We start from the raw sequence: 14,594 nt of genomic DNA, 5'->3' as shown, positions 1-14,594 counted from the left end.
GTAAACACATGATGACACTGAGTTACTTTAATTTTAACTCTACCAGGTGTGACCATAATCTGAACTATAAACCTGCAAAACTGTAAAACAGTCGAGTTCACTTCACCTCAAACAAGATGGAGATTTACAAGAAGCAGATTACAGAACTTCCTGTTGATTATGTACTGGTTTCCCTCCAGTTGTTTTCACAGCAAACATTAGAGCTTACTGGACTGAGGAAGGAATTCAGTTTAATTGAGGTTGATTAAATTTTTGACTTTAATGAGCTAAAACAAGCAGAGTGTGAACCACAAATATCTAGGATGAAGTGAGTACATACAGGCTACTGTAATCTGAAAGGCCACCTGCATACATTATCTCAGTGGTTCCCAACCCAGGGCCTTGAGGAACACCGTCCTGCATGTTTTAGTTGTCGTCTCGCTCCAACACAGCTGATTCAGTGAATTTATTACTTCTTCATGATCTGCAGAAGCCTGTTAATCACATGTTCATTTAAATCAGATGTGTCAAAGCTTGTAGAACTAAACAACTAAAACACACAGGATGGTGTTCCTCAAGGACCACAATTGGGAACCATTGCATTTTCTGTTAAACCCAACATCAGCTAAAACTAAAGATGTCAGACTTATGCAAATGTTACTTCACACTTGACTTTATTACTTACTCAAATCTGTTTTAAAAGATGTGAATAAATAATAGCTCAGGTTATATTTTTGTCCACAAATTGGAGCAGCATAATTAACGAACCAGCCTCGTTTGATGGCTACAAGTTCTCAGAAACTTTGTTATTTTGGATCAAATTTAAACTTTCACTAGCTGTTTGGATAAAATTAGGCATTTAAATTGAGTTAAAACTGGCATCTTTATGAAGAAAACAGACTTCTCGTAAAAAGAACATATTAATAAACAATAATGGTATTATTAGTTGTGCAAAACTAAAGTTTGTTCCTACTTTTAAATATAAAAGCCATACAGGTTCAGTATTATTTGGACCCAAGTGGTTGTGTTTCTTGAAAATTGTTCCACTTTCTTACAACAGACTGAGACGAACACTGAAACTAAGTGGCCTGATTCCATTCAGATTCTTGCGCTAACACAAACTACGAAACAAAAACGCACATGACCAGAGGGGAACAGACTGTATGAACACAAATCAAACTCATGCGCAGGTTCTGAAACTGAAGTTCTACCAACATCTCTGTCCAGAACCTCAGTGACGGGTTTCTCAGCAACCCCTCCCCACATCAATTGAAAGCAAAAGTGAGGTTATTTAAGAGTGCTTTTGAAAATAACCGTGTTTTCTTGCTTGCTTTCATCTCCACCCCCCATGTCTTGTGTTCTTCTTTCACTTCTGTGTTCTCGTAAAAGATAAAGTGGTCTCATAGAAATTATAATAAAAGCAACTTAATTTTAATTCCCCCCGATGATTTCACGGAGCAATTATTTGCCTGTGCATAACAAGACAATCAAATGGTATTTAGATCATGTAAGGCCTATTTTATGGCTTTTACCCTGAAAATAATTAAAGCTGAAAACATTAGCTCCTAAAAAACAGCTCATGTGTTTTTATGTGTTAGGTGGATGTGCCTGAGCTGGATCGAACCGTTGCTGCTGCTAAAAACACAGCGCTCAGACACAAACCACAAACTAGTATGTCTGAGTGCGACGCACCTGCTAGCTGACAATGTTCTGGTAAACCGCTCAGTCTCAGCCGCTGCTGAGAAATTAATGGAGGTCAGGGAGCACACTCTAGCAGGGGCATCAAACTCACTTACAAAAGGAGGCTGAAATTAAAACGTTTTTCAAACTCAGGGCCAATTTCAGAAACTACATTAACTCAAGTTAGATACCAAACATCTTTTCTTGGTTGCAGGTTCCTCAACAAGAGTTTGATTGGCCTCATTTGACGTTCCCTGCTTCAGTTTCGACATCATATTCAAAGATTACTGAAAAAATTCAAGTGATAAACGTATTTTACATTTAAAATATCATCTTGGGGGCCAGATCAGATGTCAACGAGGGCCACATTTGGCCCCCGAGCCTTGAGTTTGACACGTGCAAACACTAAGCAGCACGTTCCATTAGGCCACCCACAGTAAGTAAAGAAAAATTACCTTTACAGTTAAATGCACTCTAAAACAGCTGCTTGTTTTTTGGGATATGCAAATACCGCCATTATGTTCTTAACTGGTGCATTTGCAAGAAAACACAGCTACAAAAAGCAAAAAGCAAAAAAAAAAACATCTTCCAGGAAAGAGATCTGGGTTAGGTGAGCCAGCCCTGTCAGTGTTCCACCAGGTGACCTAATTTCCTGCCACATCATAAACAAACAAAGTGCCATTTTACCACCTGCGAAAAAACACAGCTTGTTCTTGATCTGCCTCATTTTCATCTACAAGAAATCAAACAACCTGTTCATCTGATGTGGCCGAGATGATGAGCATTCAAACCTGAAATGCTAACTAAATTAACAAAATTACAAACACTTTCTAGAGAACTTATTACAAAATGTCAAAGGGTAATCCTCAAAAATTATATATTTCCCATAGCAGAGGTGTTGCTGGATGAATGGAATTATATAAAAACTATTTAACGTTGCTCTGTTTATGTAATTAAAAAATAAATAAAAAAACAGACCACTTGATATTCTGTGCGAGATATCTCAGAAACTAACAAAAAGTACACTTGACTGAGTCCACATGCTAAATTATCCCTAATATTATCTTTAAAAAATATTTTAAAACCATTTCAGTAGAATTAGCAGTTTTGAAACCTCAAATCTTTCATCTTCCACAAATCGTAGAAACATGTTTGGAGGTATGGCCGACTGCTGCTGTGGTATACCAGAGACACTAAAACATCACGCCTCAAGTCACATTCACTGAAATGGTGGGAAGCTTCTTACAACACACACGCACACACACACACAGCACGAAGAAGAACCACAAACGTTCTCAGAAACGCTCACTACCTCAGCACACCCACCTGCAAACAGATGGTCAGAAATTTAGTAAAGGGAGCGGCAGAGACGGAAACTGAATCACGAAGAGACAAAAAGGGAGGGAGAATTTAAAATAACAGGAAGGGGAAGGAGACGGGGAAAGACGGGGGACAGATGGGGAGAGTGTAGAGAAGATACAAAGATGAAAGGTGACGTTACGTAAGAAACAAATAAAAAATAAAATTCATCTAAAGACTTTTTTTAAGCAAAAGGAGCAGTTCTGTACACAAAGAAACATGTTTAAATATGAAGAGAAATGTTAAATAATTAGCTTTTTTTTCCCTTGATGTGGGTGAAAGATGGAGAAAACCAACAGCCCAACCATCTCATAACCACCTACACACACTTCTGGAACTGTGTGTGTTTATAAATGTCCATGTGGTTGCACCCGTGGGTAGACACTTTCTTGATCGAGAAACGCACTCCAAGTGTGTTTGCTTCACTTTTAGTGTCACCTTATGTCACAGCAACACCACTGAGGAAATGTGCGAGTCAAATGTTTATGGCTGTGTAAAACACTACCATGTGCCTCATTTGCATACTACTGGCCTGTCACGATAACAGATTTTGCTGTGCGACTGTCTCAGAAATTATTGCGATAAACGATAATATTGTTTGAAATTTGACAATAATTAGTAATTATTGTCAAATTTCAAAAGAAATGTTTAATTTGTTTTGTGTGTAGTACCTTTTTTCAACCACCGGATGGCAGTATAAGACTGTTTTAACCAAAGGATGGATAGTGAGGGAGCGAGCAGTGCGTCTCTAAGAAAAATGGAAGAGAGGCCCCTTGATGTGACATGGGCTGTCTCTCTTGGGTTCTCAAAATGACAGACGCTCGGTGTGGTTTGAGCTCTTTAGCATTTTTCACACAAAGCTTTTAATAAAAAAAAATCAGTAAACAAGTTCTCAGCTTCTTTTTACAGAGAAAAACTTTTTACACGAAGGCACACATTTTGGCGCTTTGACAAGACGGAGGTTTTTTCCCCGAGGTCGGCCTGTTAGCTTCGCTCGTAGCTTAGCTTCTCAGCTTAGCTGCTTTTAACGATCCAAAAACGCAATTTTGGACGGTTAAAATGGATTTTAAAGAGAAAAGAGAAAGGGACGGGTCAGTGAAGAGCACCGGAGTTGAGCCTGTTGTCATCCAGTGTCTTCAGTAGAAAGAGAGAGACACGAAGAAACGATAAAGCTGATAAATGAAAATGAGCTTGATCAAGCGATTAATTGATTAATTGATTTATTGTTTATTGCGACAGGCCTACATACTATAGTGTTTTTAAAGACGGTATCTAAATATAAAGTGGGGACTTTTCAGGGTGCATGTAGTGCGTGCGTTGTGCATGTATATATACCGTGTTTTTGTGTGAGCTTTGCATGTCTGACTGGGAGCTGAAGACTGAAAGGTCTCCGTTGAGAATAACATCTGCGAGGGCGTGGACCAGAGGCTGATAGTGGATGATTAGAAACACCTGGAAAAAGCAAACACAAAATTCAGGACATTGTTCCTCTCGAACAGTCCACAGACAGAAAATAAGACCCAGAACAGATGTTGTTCACAGACCTAAATGCTAATGCACTTTAAAACTACAGTTGAGTAATATGTGAGCTAATGTAAACAACATCCTCTCAGTTCTAAATTATTTTGAACCACATATTAGCCAAAAAAAACTTTGCCAAGTTAAAAATGTTTATGTTAAGTTCATATGTACTGTAGATTATGTTGTCTGGTTAAAAGCAAGTAGACGAAATACATTTCTGAAAAGCGACAAACTCCATAAAACAGATGGTGCTAAAAACAATCTGTTCTCACATGCACCAAACTGTACACCTGACTCCTTCAGTCACACCTTCAGGCATGTTATGGAAGGAATTTTTAAGTGAATTGCCCAAATAAATAATGGAATAAAAATAAATAAATAATGAAAACAGAGCCTGCAAGTTTAGTAGTAACATTATATTTTGTAGAGTTGATCAATACTAAAAGTGAAATACACATCAATAAACCGTCACACACAAGAGATAATAACCTAAATTACAAGAAGGAAAAAACCATACTAATAAAATGCAACACAAATATAGCAGTACTCTCATGACTGCTGATGGTAGCATCTAATGTGTGTGTTGCTTACTTGAGACAGCAGATAGAGGGAAACCTGAGGGCTGATCCTCCGCTCATCAGACTAAGAAACAACAAACAAAAATATATAAATAAGATTAAAAAAATTAAGAGGAAAAACTATGTGAAAACGATTTTAGTGGGTTCAGTAGGAATATCTAACGACTAAATGAAAAAAAATTCTCAGATCAGGCGAGGTTCTTGACCAGAAAGAGGTTGAATGCTTCCTCCTGTTTTGGGGTGAGTTTCTCAGGGAGTAGTATTGTTCAGAAGTGGAAAACCCAGAACCAGCTGAAATGATTATAGACATGCTCTCTGGCCTGGGAAGTCCTCAAGATCAACTCACTCCTTGACCTGTTACCCCCCAGGTTCTAACCACAAATAGGTGGTGAAAAACAAATGGAGAGATGAATGGATGCTTCTTTAAAAATATTTATTGTTCATGGTCACAATGTCACTAGATGTGTGAGTGACTCGAAAAGGAAGAAGTGGGTAAAAGATAATGGATGGATGGATGGGTAAAGATGATGTATTGTTACACCTCTACCATCCATCCATCGATTTAAATCAACATATCGATTCAATGATTAATGATTCAAATATATTGTGGCAAAACTAAAACATTGATTCATATGGTCATCTTTAAAATATGCTTTTATTTTGAAATTCCCAAGGCACATCTGCGTCACCATTTTCTGCGGCCGCCTCAGCAACATGGCAGACGAGGCAGAAAACACATGTAATGAAATTCACTCTCCTGCTGGATTTAAATCAACACTGTGGAAATATTTTTGATTTCAACAGAAGGACGGCTCAACAGACAAAACTCATGCCGTATGCAACAGGTGCCAGTGTGAGTTAAAATACTCGGGAAACAACAAATTTGTCTGTTCACCTGAAGAAGAAACACGGCATTGATAGATATTGAGCTTACATAACATGGCTATTTTTGTTTCTTTATAATTGAAAGGTAATCAGGGCACTTGTAAGATAACTGGGTTAAAAAAAATGCACTTAAACATGAGAAATGTGAGACTATACTGAACAGGTCATTTATTTTTATTTTTTCATTACTTAAGAAAAAATGTTTTTTTATTTAAATGCCTGGTGCCTGTAATAACATAAATAAAATGGTTAAATCATATTTGAATTGTTTTTTGTAAATTTATTTATATGTAAATGAGATGGGCATTTGATATCACAATATATCGATCGCAGAATTGTGAATGGAAAATAAATGAAATCATATCGTGACAGACTGGGCGGCTGAGTGGTTAGAGCAGTTGTCCTCCAATGTAAGAGTTGGGGGTTCGAATCCAACAGCAGTCACATGCCAAAGTGTCCCTGGGTAAGACACTGAACCCCTCATAGCCTCTGATGTGTGTCCCATCAGTGTATGAATGTGATGAAGCTCTGATTAGTCTCTTTAGAATAATTTGTTCAATTAGCTTTGTATAGATCTAGTAGAGAGCTGTATGAATGAGTAAATGAGGACACAGATTGTAGTGTAAAGTGCTTTGAGTATCTTGAAATAAGATAGAAAGGCACTATGTAAGTACAGACCATTTACCATTTACTTTGTGATAGAGAAAAATCGTATCGTCAAACAAACAAATTAATATAATATTGTATCGTGGTAAAGCTGGTGATTTACACCCCTGATGGCTGGGTAAAGATGGATGGATGGATGGATGGATGGATGGATGGATGGATGGATGGATGGGTAAAGATGGATAATGAATGGGTAAAGATGGATGGATGGATGGATGGATGGATAGATGGATGGGTAAAGATGGATGGATGGATGGATGGATAAAGACAGATGGATGGATGGCTGGGTAAAGATGGCTGGATGGATGGATGGATGGATGGATGGGTAAAGATGGATGGATGGATGGATGGATGGATGAAGACAGATGGATGGATGGCTGGGTAAAGATGGCTGGATGGATGGATGAATGGGTAATGATTGATTAATGGATGGGTAAAAATGGATAGATGGATGGATGGATGAATGTGTAAAGAATGATGGATGTTTAAATGTATGGATTGTTCACAGTCACTTTGGTTTTGCAGCTTCTGTTCAGTAACTCTGGCAGAACGTTTTACTGAAGCTGAATAACAAGCTCAGCGGTCAGACCTGAACTTCTGCACATGAACACAACAGGAACACGTCGTTCTAGATTTGAGATCCTGTAAAGATCTAAAATTAAGCAACTCGGATGAAAATCAATGTTTCATTCTGAGACTTCTGTCATGATGAGGAAGTTTCAAATCCCTGAGCTGTGTAACGTACTGTAATTACCCAAGACCGGACAAAAACAGTTAAAATTCAACAAGTCAGTTTGGTGTCATTTAAAAAAACACTCTGTTGCATAACTAGCTCCTTTGGTAAAATGTGTAATGTGAGGGAACAGAAGATACACACGACAAATCAATACACTGATAAATAGTTTAACATGTCATTTACCTGTTAGTTTAAATAAAAAAATCAGTACGTGTGGAAATTAATGTAAAATAACAAGACAAGCCCACTTTGATTGAACCTGTTAATAATCGGTCTACACCAAGTTGTTTACGAGTGTTTCAACATACCATGTCAGGACTGACCAGAGAGTAGACGTAGAGAGGCAGGAAGAGACGATTGAGGAGGTGATCCGTTAAGACGTCGTTCAGGAATTCACAGTTGATGATGAGGATGTCATTCAGGTAGTGGAGGTGATCGAGGTGCTCTGCTACCAGGTCACTCAACTTTCCCCTGTTCTTATGCCTGAAACACAGCAGAGACAAACACTGTTACATTTATCACACATTTACATTTAGGAGTACAAAGCCTAGTATTCCTTAAAGTACTGCGAAACATTCAGAATTTCTTTTCTGAATGTCTCATTAAAATCCATCCAGTAGTTTATGAGACATTTTGCCAACAGATAGACACAAATGCTTTTCTGCAGTGAGCCATGAAGATAAATAAATCTAGTTAACACTATGCAAATTGCTTATTTCTCAGCAGGATGAAGTTTATGAACATAAGACAAGCCTGCCCCCTAGAGGCTGCAGTGAGAAGCAACCAGAGGACTTACTCTTCGTCCGTCTGCACACACTTGTCCAGTTCGATGACATGGCTGCCGATAAACCAGACCAAGTTGCTGAAATACGGGACGGCCGTTTTATCTCGAATATAGTGCAGCATGTGCTGGTTGTCTACTGTAAGAAAGACAAAGGGGTCGAGAGATGTTGCCCAAAGATATTTACAGAAAAACAGTCTCTCACGCACGTGCACTCATCTGTACACGCACTATGCAAACCCAGAAAAATCCCAAATGTGACAACAACAACAAAAAGATTTTAAATGAAGTCAACAAAATAAGTCGCTTTAAAAAACAATAACCTGTCCAATCATGAATTAAAAAATAATCAATATAACTATATTTTTTTTTCCCCAAACAGATTTTCAGATGATTGTTTTTTTAATGCTATAAAATAATAGATAAAAACAAACATTTGAGAGAAGGCGGGGAGCTTGTCAGACCTCTGCAGTCCATTCTTGGTGTCTGAGAAACTCTTGAAGCCGTCACTAAACAGTGTCAGCGTTGTGTGGCGTCTACAGGCTCAGCAGGGTGCGGCAGTGAACAGACAGATCCAACTCACAGAGCGCTGCCACACGGACTAAATAATAAAAACTAAAGCAAGCTTACCACCAGAAGCTCTACTAGGTGAAGACAATAAATGCAGTGGCATGCAGGTTTTCTTTGCATGCATGTGAGTGATAACAAGAATGCACATAACCAGATATTTACGAGTGCACCGTTAATAAGAAGCAGGGCTGGGTAGCAACAAGCAAGGGCCCAAGATGTCTTTAAATTTCAGCCGATTCAACCGAATTCAGTGAGCGCCGCTTTTCGACGTGCACTCTTTGTATGATTTTAGTGTATGAACATAAAAGCAACACGTTGTTCAGATACCCAGCCCTGCGAGAAGGACTGAATGAAGACATGAAACTTACATGAAACTGCAGTTTGGCAGATGAGGCGCGTAGGAGGAGAGACAAGAAGAAGAGGAGGAGGAGGAGTGGTTGGAGAGGGGTGGGGGGGGCAGACACAGGATTAATGTGAGTAAAGGGTGGAGGACTGGAGGCTGGGACGGATCACGCAGGCATCTTGACAAAAAAAACTGCAAACGATGGCACACTTGGAAAAGGAGTTTCAGAGCTGCAGGTATTTGTCTTGAACATGTGCATGAATCGAGCCTCGGTGCTGAAACCGTTTTCCAGGCTGTCATATGTTGCAGCGCAGGAACAAGAAATCAGGAGGAAGCATCGATCAGATGCAAAGTTCAACATTATGAAGCAACCGGAGCCTTCACTGCAATGGACGCACTCAATTTCAGCATTATGGTAAAACCAAAAAATAAAAAAACTACTACGGGTAAGGTAAGTATTAAAAGCTTTTAACATTTTAAAGCAATCACTGATGCAGCGTCTAAGATGGCCACTTGTGATACTGATGCTCAGCATGGCGGTATGACAGTTCTGAGGCAGTGAAGAGGATCACAACAAATAAATCAGCCAGAAACACCGTAATGAACTTACTTTCGCTTGTTTGACAAACTTTTTGTAATATCATAGCTTACGGCCAGGAAAGCAACACAGTCCCCCAAACAAAAGTGTTGCATCGTATTTAGTTTAGCCGTTTAGAAAAGAAGTCTAAGATAAAGTTTCAGAAATGGACTGTCATGGACGATGAGCCGACAACATTTAATGAAACAGAATACATTGCAAACACTTGTTCTAGTAAAATATACAACAAAAGAAAAATATTTGAGACGGTTAAAAATCATCTGAAAATGGAGTACAGTAGTCCCTCGATACTTCGCGGTTCGACATTCGTGGACTCGCTCTTTCGCGGGTTTTCAACGTACGATTGTACACGACAAATTGTCAACTATATTACTCACGTGATTGGGACGGTACGAGATAAAAAGTTAAGGGGACTGGACGGTTTTGTAGTTTTCTTTCAATAAGTCTACACCGTAACACATGTCAGAAGAACTACACGGCCCAGAAGCCAACAGTGCTTCTGGCCGCTGCTTTTTGCTGAAATTGCAGCAGTGGATGGAGCAAACACTACATGCAGACCATGGCGGGGTTCAGTCTGGTTCTGGTCGCTGTGGTGCTGGTTTGGACCTGGGCCAAGGTGGTGGACTACATCCTAGGCAGCCTTGCACGCAGAGGGCGGTGAGCTTCATCATGCTGCAGGGTAGGTCTGCCGAACTGGAACCAAGCCTGCAGCTGCTGGTCTGCAGAGCTGGTGAGTACCCATATCAAATTTTGCAGTACTGTGCAGTACATACACATATGTTGTTAAAACTATGTAGGTTTAAGAGTTTAGAACATTGCAAGAGTGTGGGAAGGGTTTATATAAAGCCTTAAAATGTATATAAATACTCAAATAAATAGCGTTCCTACTTCACAGTTTTTCACGTATCGCCGTGGTGTCTGGAACGTGACCCTTGTGATAATTGAGGGACTACTGTAGCTCTGGAAATTTTTTTATTTTTTTTTTTATCCATAAATGAAAGCTGACTCAAGTGATGAGCTACTTTAAGTTTGTGTTAAATAAAAACTAATCGTGACTGTAACACATATCTGAACTACAAAATCCTGGCACCAAGCTGTGTTTTAAGTGCACTTTTTCTATAAACACACAGGACATCAGATGTTCTGATGAGTCTTTTCTAAATCCGGTTCGTCATGAGCACATCAGCCCTGTTTTATTCCCTCTCTGTTGGTTTCCAGTTCACTTTACAATTGATTTTAAGCTCTTAGTGTTTACTTTTAAAGCTCGGAGCGGTCTTGCCTCAGCTTATTTAGCTGATCTAGTAGCTTGCTGTGAGTATATCAACATCTGTACTGTATGTCCCAAGGTCCAAATACAAACACTGAGGTGACTGGAGCTGTTGCTGCACCCAAATGATGGAACAAGCATCCTCAGGTCTTGAGCTCTATGGGATTTTATAAATCCAACCCTGAAACCTTTTTATTCAGGCACACGGTTAATACTTAGCAGCACTCTGGCATTTTAGTATTCTTGTATATTTGTACTGATCTGCTTTAACTTGCATCACCTTTTAGTTTTGTAATGGGTTCCATAAACAAAATTGATTAATTGATAGACCTGCAGAAAATGCACCTTCTTAAGGCTGAGCAGCATTACCGTACATATTCATGTGAATACATTCACTGACAACTCATCCATTTATACTTTGTTTTAGAAAGTTTGTGCATACATTTTCTTTATGTAAAATTTAGAATAGTGCTTTTAAACAGTAAACTGCATGGTTACTATAGAATTATTTAGCATACTACCTATTCTACTTAAAAGATACTTATTTTCGTATTGTCGTCACTTTGTGACACAAAGGCAAAGTTTGACGTTCATGGATCAAGAAAGGATGTTCTATCCTGATGCATGCTCAATAATAATGATGTTCTACTTTTTACAGTAGTCTCTCGCTACTTCGCGGTTCATTTATCACGGACTTGCTCTATTGCGGATTTTCAAAATAAGATTGGACATGACACACAGATGGCTGAGCCGCACGATCGGCATGGAATTTTTATTTTAAATAAATTATTTTAAATTATTTAGCACCTGCTGCACCTCTGTGCAGCCCAGAGCTGTAGGTTAACCTTCCTGCTGCAGCTGATCAGCTGTTCTCCATGCAGAGCATAGAAGTGGGTGTGGCCAAGAGTGCTTGCAGGTGGCTGAGAGCAGAGGAGGCAGAGAGCTGAAATCATGACATGCTGTGCTCTTTTAGAGCTTTAGAGTTTAGAAACATTGTTTAGAATATTGCAGTGTGGGAAGTGTTTAAAACGCCTTTATATCGGGGCGCCCCGCCCCTTTAACAGAACCGAGTGCGTCAAATGACCAAAACGAATTGCGCACCCCCCCTCCACCTGTCGGTACTGATGTGACGCTAATTAGTTGCGCACTAGCTAGCTAAAAAGCTAGAAACAAACAACGCGCAGCTCAGCTGTCTCTCCATCCAGCTCTAAACTGCAGGTACAGACAGCTCAACTGTCTCTCCCTTCCCCCCGCTCTAAGCTGACACTCGTCTTTTTTCTCTCTCTCCGCACCCTGCTCTGAGCTGCCGGTGCAGGCTGCGTCTCCTCCGCTCTAAACTGCCGTACAAACACGTGCATGTCTGTCTCTTGAGTTCCACAGTCCATGGACCAAGAACAGAGTCAGGTGATCAGAGACAGAGCATCAGAGAAATGAATCATTCCTGCAGGAACAGAGGAAGCTGAACCACCACAAGCTTCAGGGCCAGCTGATCACCTCGTTTACAAGTTCTGGAAGTTATAGCTCATTTAAAGGCAACATGTTTTTGATGTTTGTTACATTTATGCTCAACTGATCTTAAACTTTCATTTTATTTTATTTAGTTATTTTGGGAAACTTCACCTGCACTTTAGTTTTTGTGGTAGATTTATTGATCTATATTTTGTGCAGACTTTTTCCATTTAAATAACAATTTCAATTTTTATTTTTATACTTGGAGACTGAATACTTTACTAAATAAAGTAATTTCAGTAAAATTAACCCTTGTTTTTTATTTTATTTTATATAATACTGCAAAGCAACATGTTAAGTTAATTTTGTCAAATAACTATGATTTCCGTTTTTTTTTTGTTATATCACGAAATATATTGTTATCGTCAGAATGCTCTGAAATATCACAATATTATATTTGAGCCATATCGCCCACCCCTATAATACACACACACACACACACACACATGTATATAAACTAAAATGAACTATTACTATTTGTACTACTATTCCTACTTGGCGATTTTTCACTTATCACGGGGCTTCAGGGTACGGATCCCCTGTGATAAACGAGGGACTACTGTATTATAATTCTGCGTAGTAAAGATGGATTAGTTGGATACTAAGAGTTCATTTTGTGCATCTGTTCAGCATCCGGCACATACAAGAACCAGACGTTCTGGTTGATGAACCTGTAGAAGACTAAAATGATCCAGAATTACAGGAAACATAAGATTATAAAATAAATATGACACTGATAGACAAAGATGTCAGAGTGTCTACCATGTTGAACTATGTACCAAGTCATAGTATTGTGTCTGTTTACTTTCCTTCACCTTTTGACCATTTAAACAGTTGCGTAGTCTTCGTCTAGACGTGATAAGAGCGTCTGTCACCTGGAAATCCTCTTCAGCTGTCTCAGCTTGGATTGAGTAAATAAATGTTTCTATGTGTCGATGTCAGAGAAATGGGACTTGTGCTGTAAGGACATACTCTGTGGTAGATTTGGAGGGTGATGTGCATTTGGATGTAGAGGCCATATCTCCCTCCTTGCAAGTAACTTTTAATATATTTAGTCAAAACTTCAATCCTAGACTCCTGATTGATTAACTGAGGATTTTTTTCTAACAGACATCAAAGGCTAAAATAAAAATCCAACACTTCTTTTAGTCATGCAGCAGAATAATGAGCAGAAAACAGAAGGAAGCACAAAAAGAGGCAGTTAGCAGTTCCAGCATCCCCTGAACTCGTGTTTATGAGCAAGTGTGCAGGTTTGTGTGTGCACGTGCGCTCACCTTTGTAGACGTTGAGCGTGATGGTGCGGACTGCGATGCGGACCATGCTTTCTGGGTGGTTGAAAAACTTAATGGCTTCAGTGTACAGGGCAAAGTCATTAGTGTGCTGTGTGTGGGAGACAGAGATGAGGAGCCGGTGAGCAAGGCACTGCATCGCTAAATTCACACCGCAGGTGGCAGAGAGAGAAATGAAGCAGCTAGACAGAAATGTTGGACAGTATTGTGTTTTCTTAACATCTAGTAAAAGTAAAATGGAAATACTCAAATTCCAACTTGTGCTATAAAAATGTTCTAAAAGCATCTTAAAAAAAAGCAACATTTTAAATAAATGCTATGGATATGTTTAAGTGTAAAACAATAATACGCAAAATGATATTTAGAAGCATCAAACTATAAATCTATTTATGTTTTCTAAGTAAAACAACCTCTATAATTGTAAAGTATCAACTAAATAAGCTTATATTTAATGTCTGGTCTGGATTAACTCAAACCAAGAGCTTGAAATTAATTTCTAAAAATGTAACTTAAGTTTACAGGACAGGAAAAAATTACCCAAGCCAATGGTGCCACCTGGCAATAAAAAATAACTAACACCAAATTTTACTGTAAATGATTTTCTAATACATTAAATTAAGCAAAGAGGAAAAAAAAAAGTTTATTACAGGATTCTGTAAATCGTTTAAAGAGTTGGCAACAACTGGATGCCAGTTAAATTAAAACTGAATACATTTCACATCAAGCTTTCACTATGACTGTGTGCATACAATTATGTTAAAATAATTTAAATATACTATTGTAATACGTATATACTGTAAATATTGTACAGTGTACAATCAGGTCCTCATACA

At 38.8% G+C, this 14,594-nt stretch overlaps 1 protein-coding gene across 1 annotated transcript in view; it reads right to left on the bottom strand.

Moving 5' to 3' along the window:
- The window catches only part of clec16a (C-type lectin domain containing 16A), a 48,737-nt gene that overhangs the window by 29,427 nt on the left and 4,716 nt on the right, over nucleotides 1–14,594 (bottom strand). Inside the window, exons 5-9 of the mRNA XM_037688903.1 lie at nucleotides 13,747–13,852; nucleotides 8,201–8,324; nucleotides 7,713–7,887; nucleotides 5,131–5,181; nucleotides 4,354–4,470 (exon numbers count right to left, since the gene is read on the bottom strand). Of these exons, the coding sequence (XP_037544831.1) occupies nucleotides 4,354–4,470; nucleotides 5,131–5,181; nucleotides 7,713–7,887; nucleotides 8,201–8,324; nucleotides 13,747–13,852 (573 nt within the window). The remainder of the gene's footprint in view (nucleotides 1–4,353; nucleotides 4,471–5,130; nucleotides 5,182–7,712; nucleotides 7,888–8,200; nucleotides 8,325–13,746; nucleotides 13,853–14,594) is intronic.

Source organism: Nematolebias whitei, chromosome 15 (genome assembly GCF_014905685.2).
Source record: "Nematolebias whitei isolate Nwh7 chromosome 15, NemWhi1, whole genome shotgun sequence".
NCBI classification, from domain to species: Eukaryota; Metazoa; Chordata; class Actinopteri; order Cyprinodontiformes; family Rivulidae; genus Nematolebias; species Nematolebias whitei.
The sequence above is the reverse complement of the archived record's forward strand: the minus strand, read 5'-3'. Positions and strand labels throughout refer to the sequence as shown.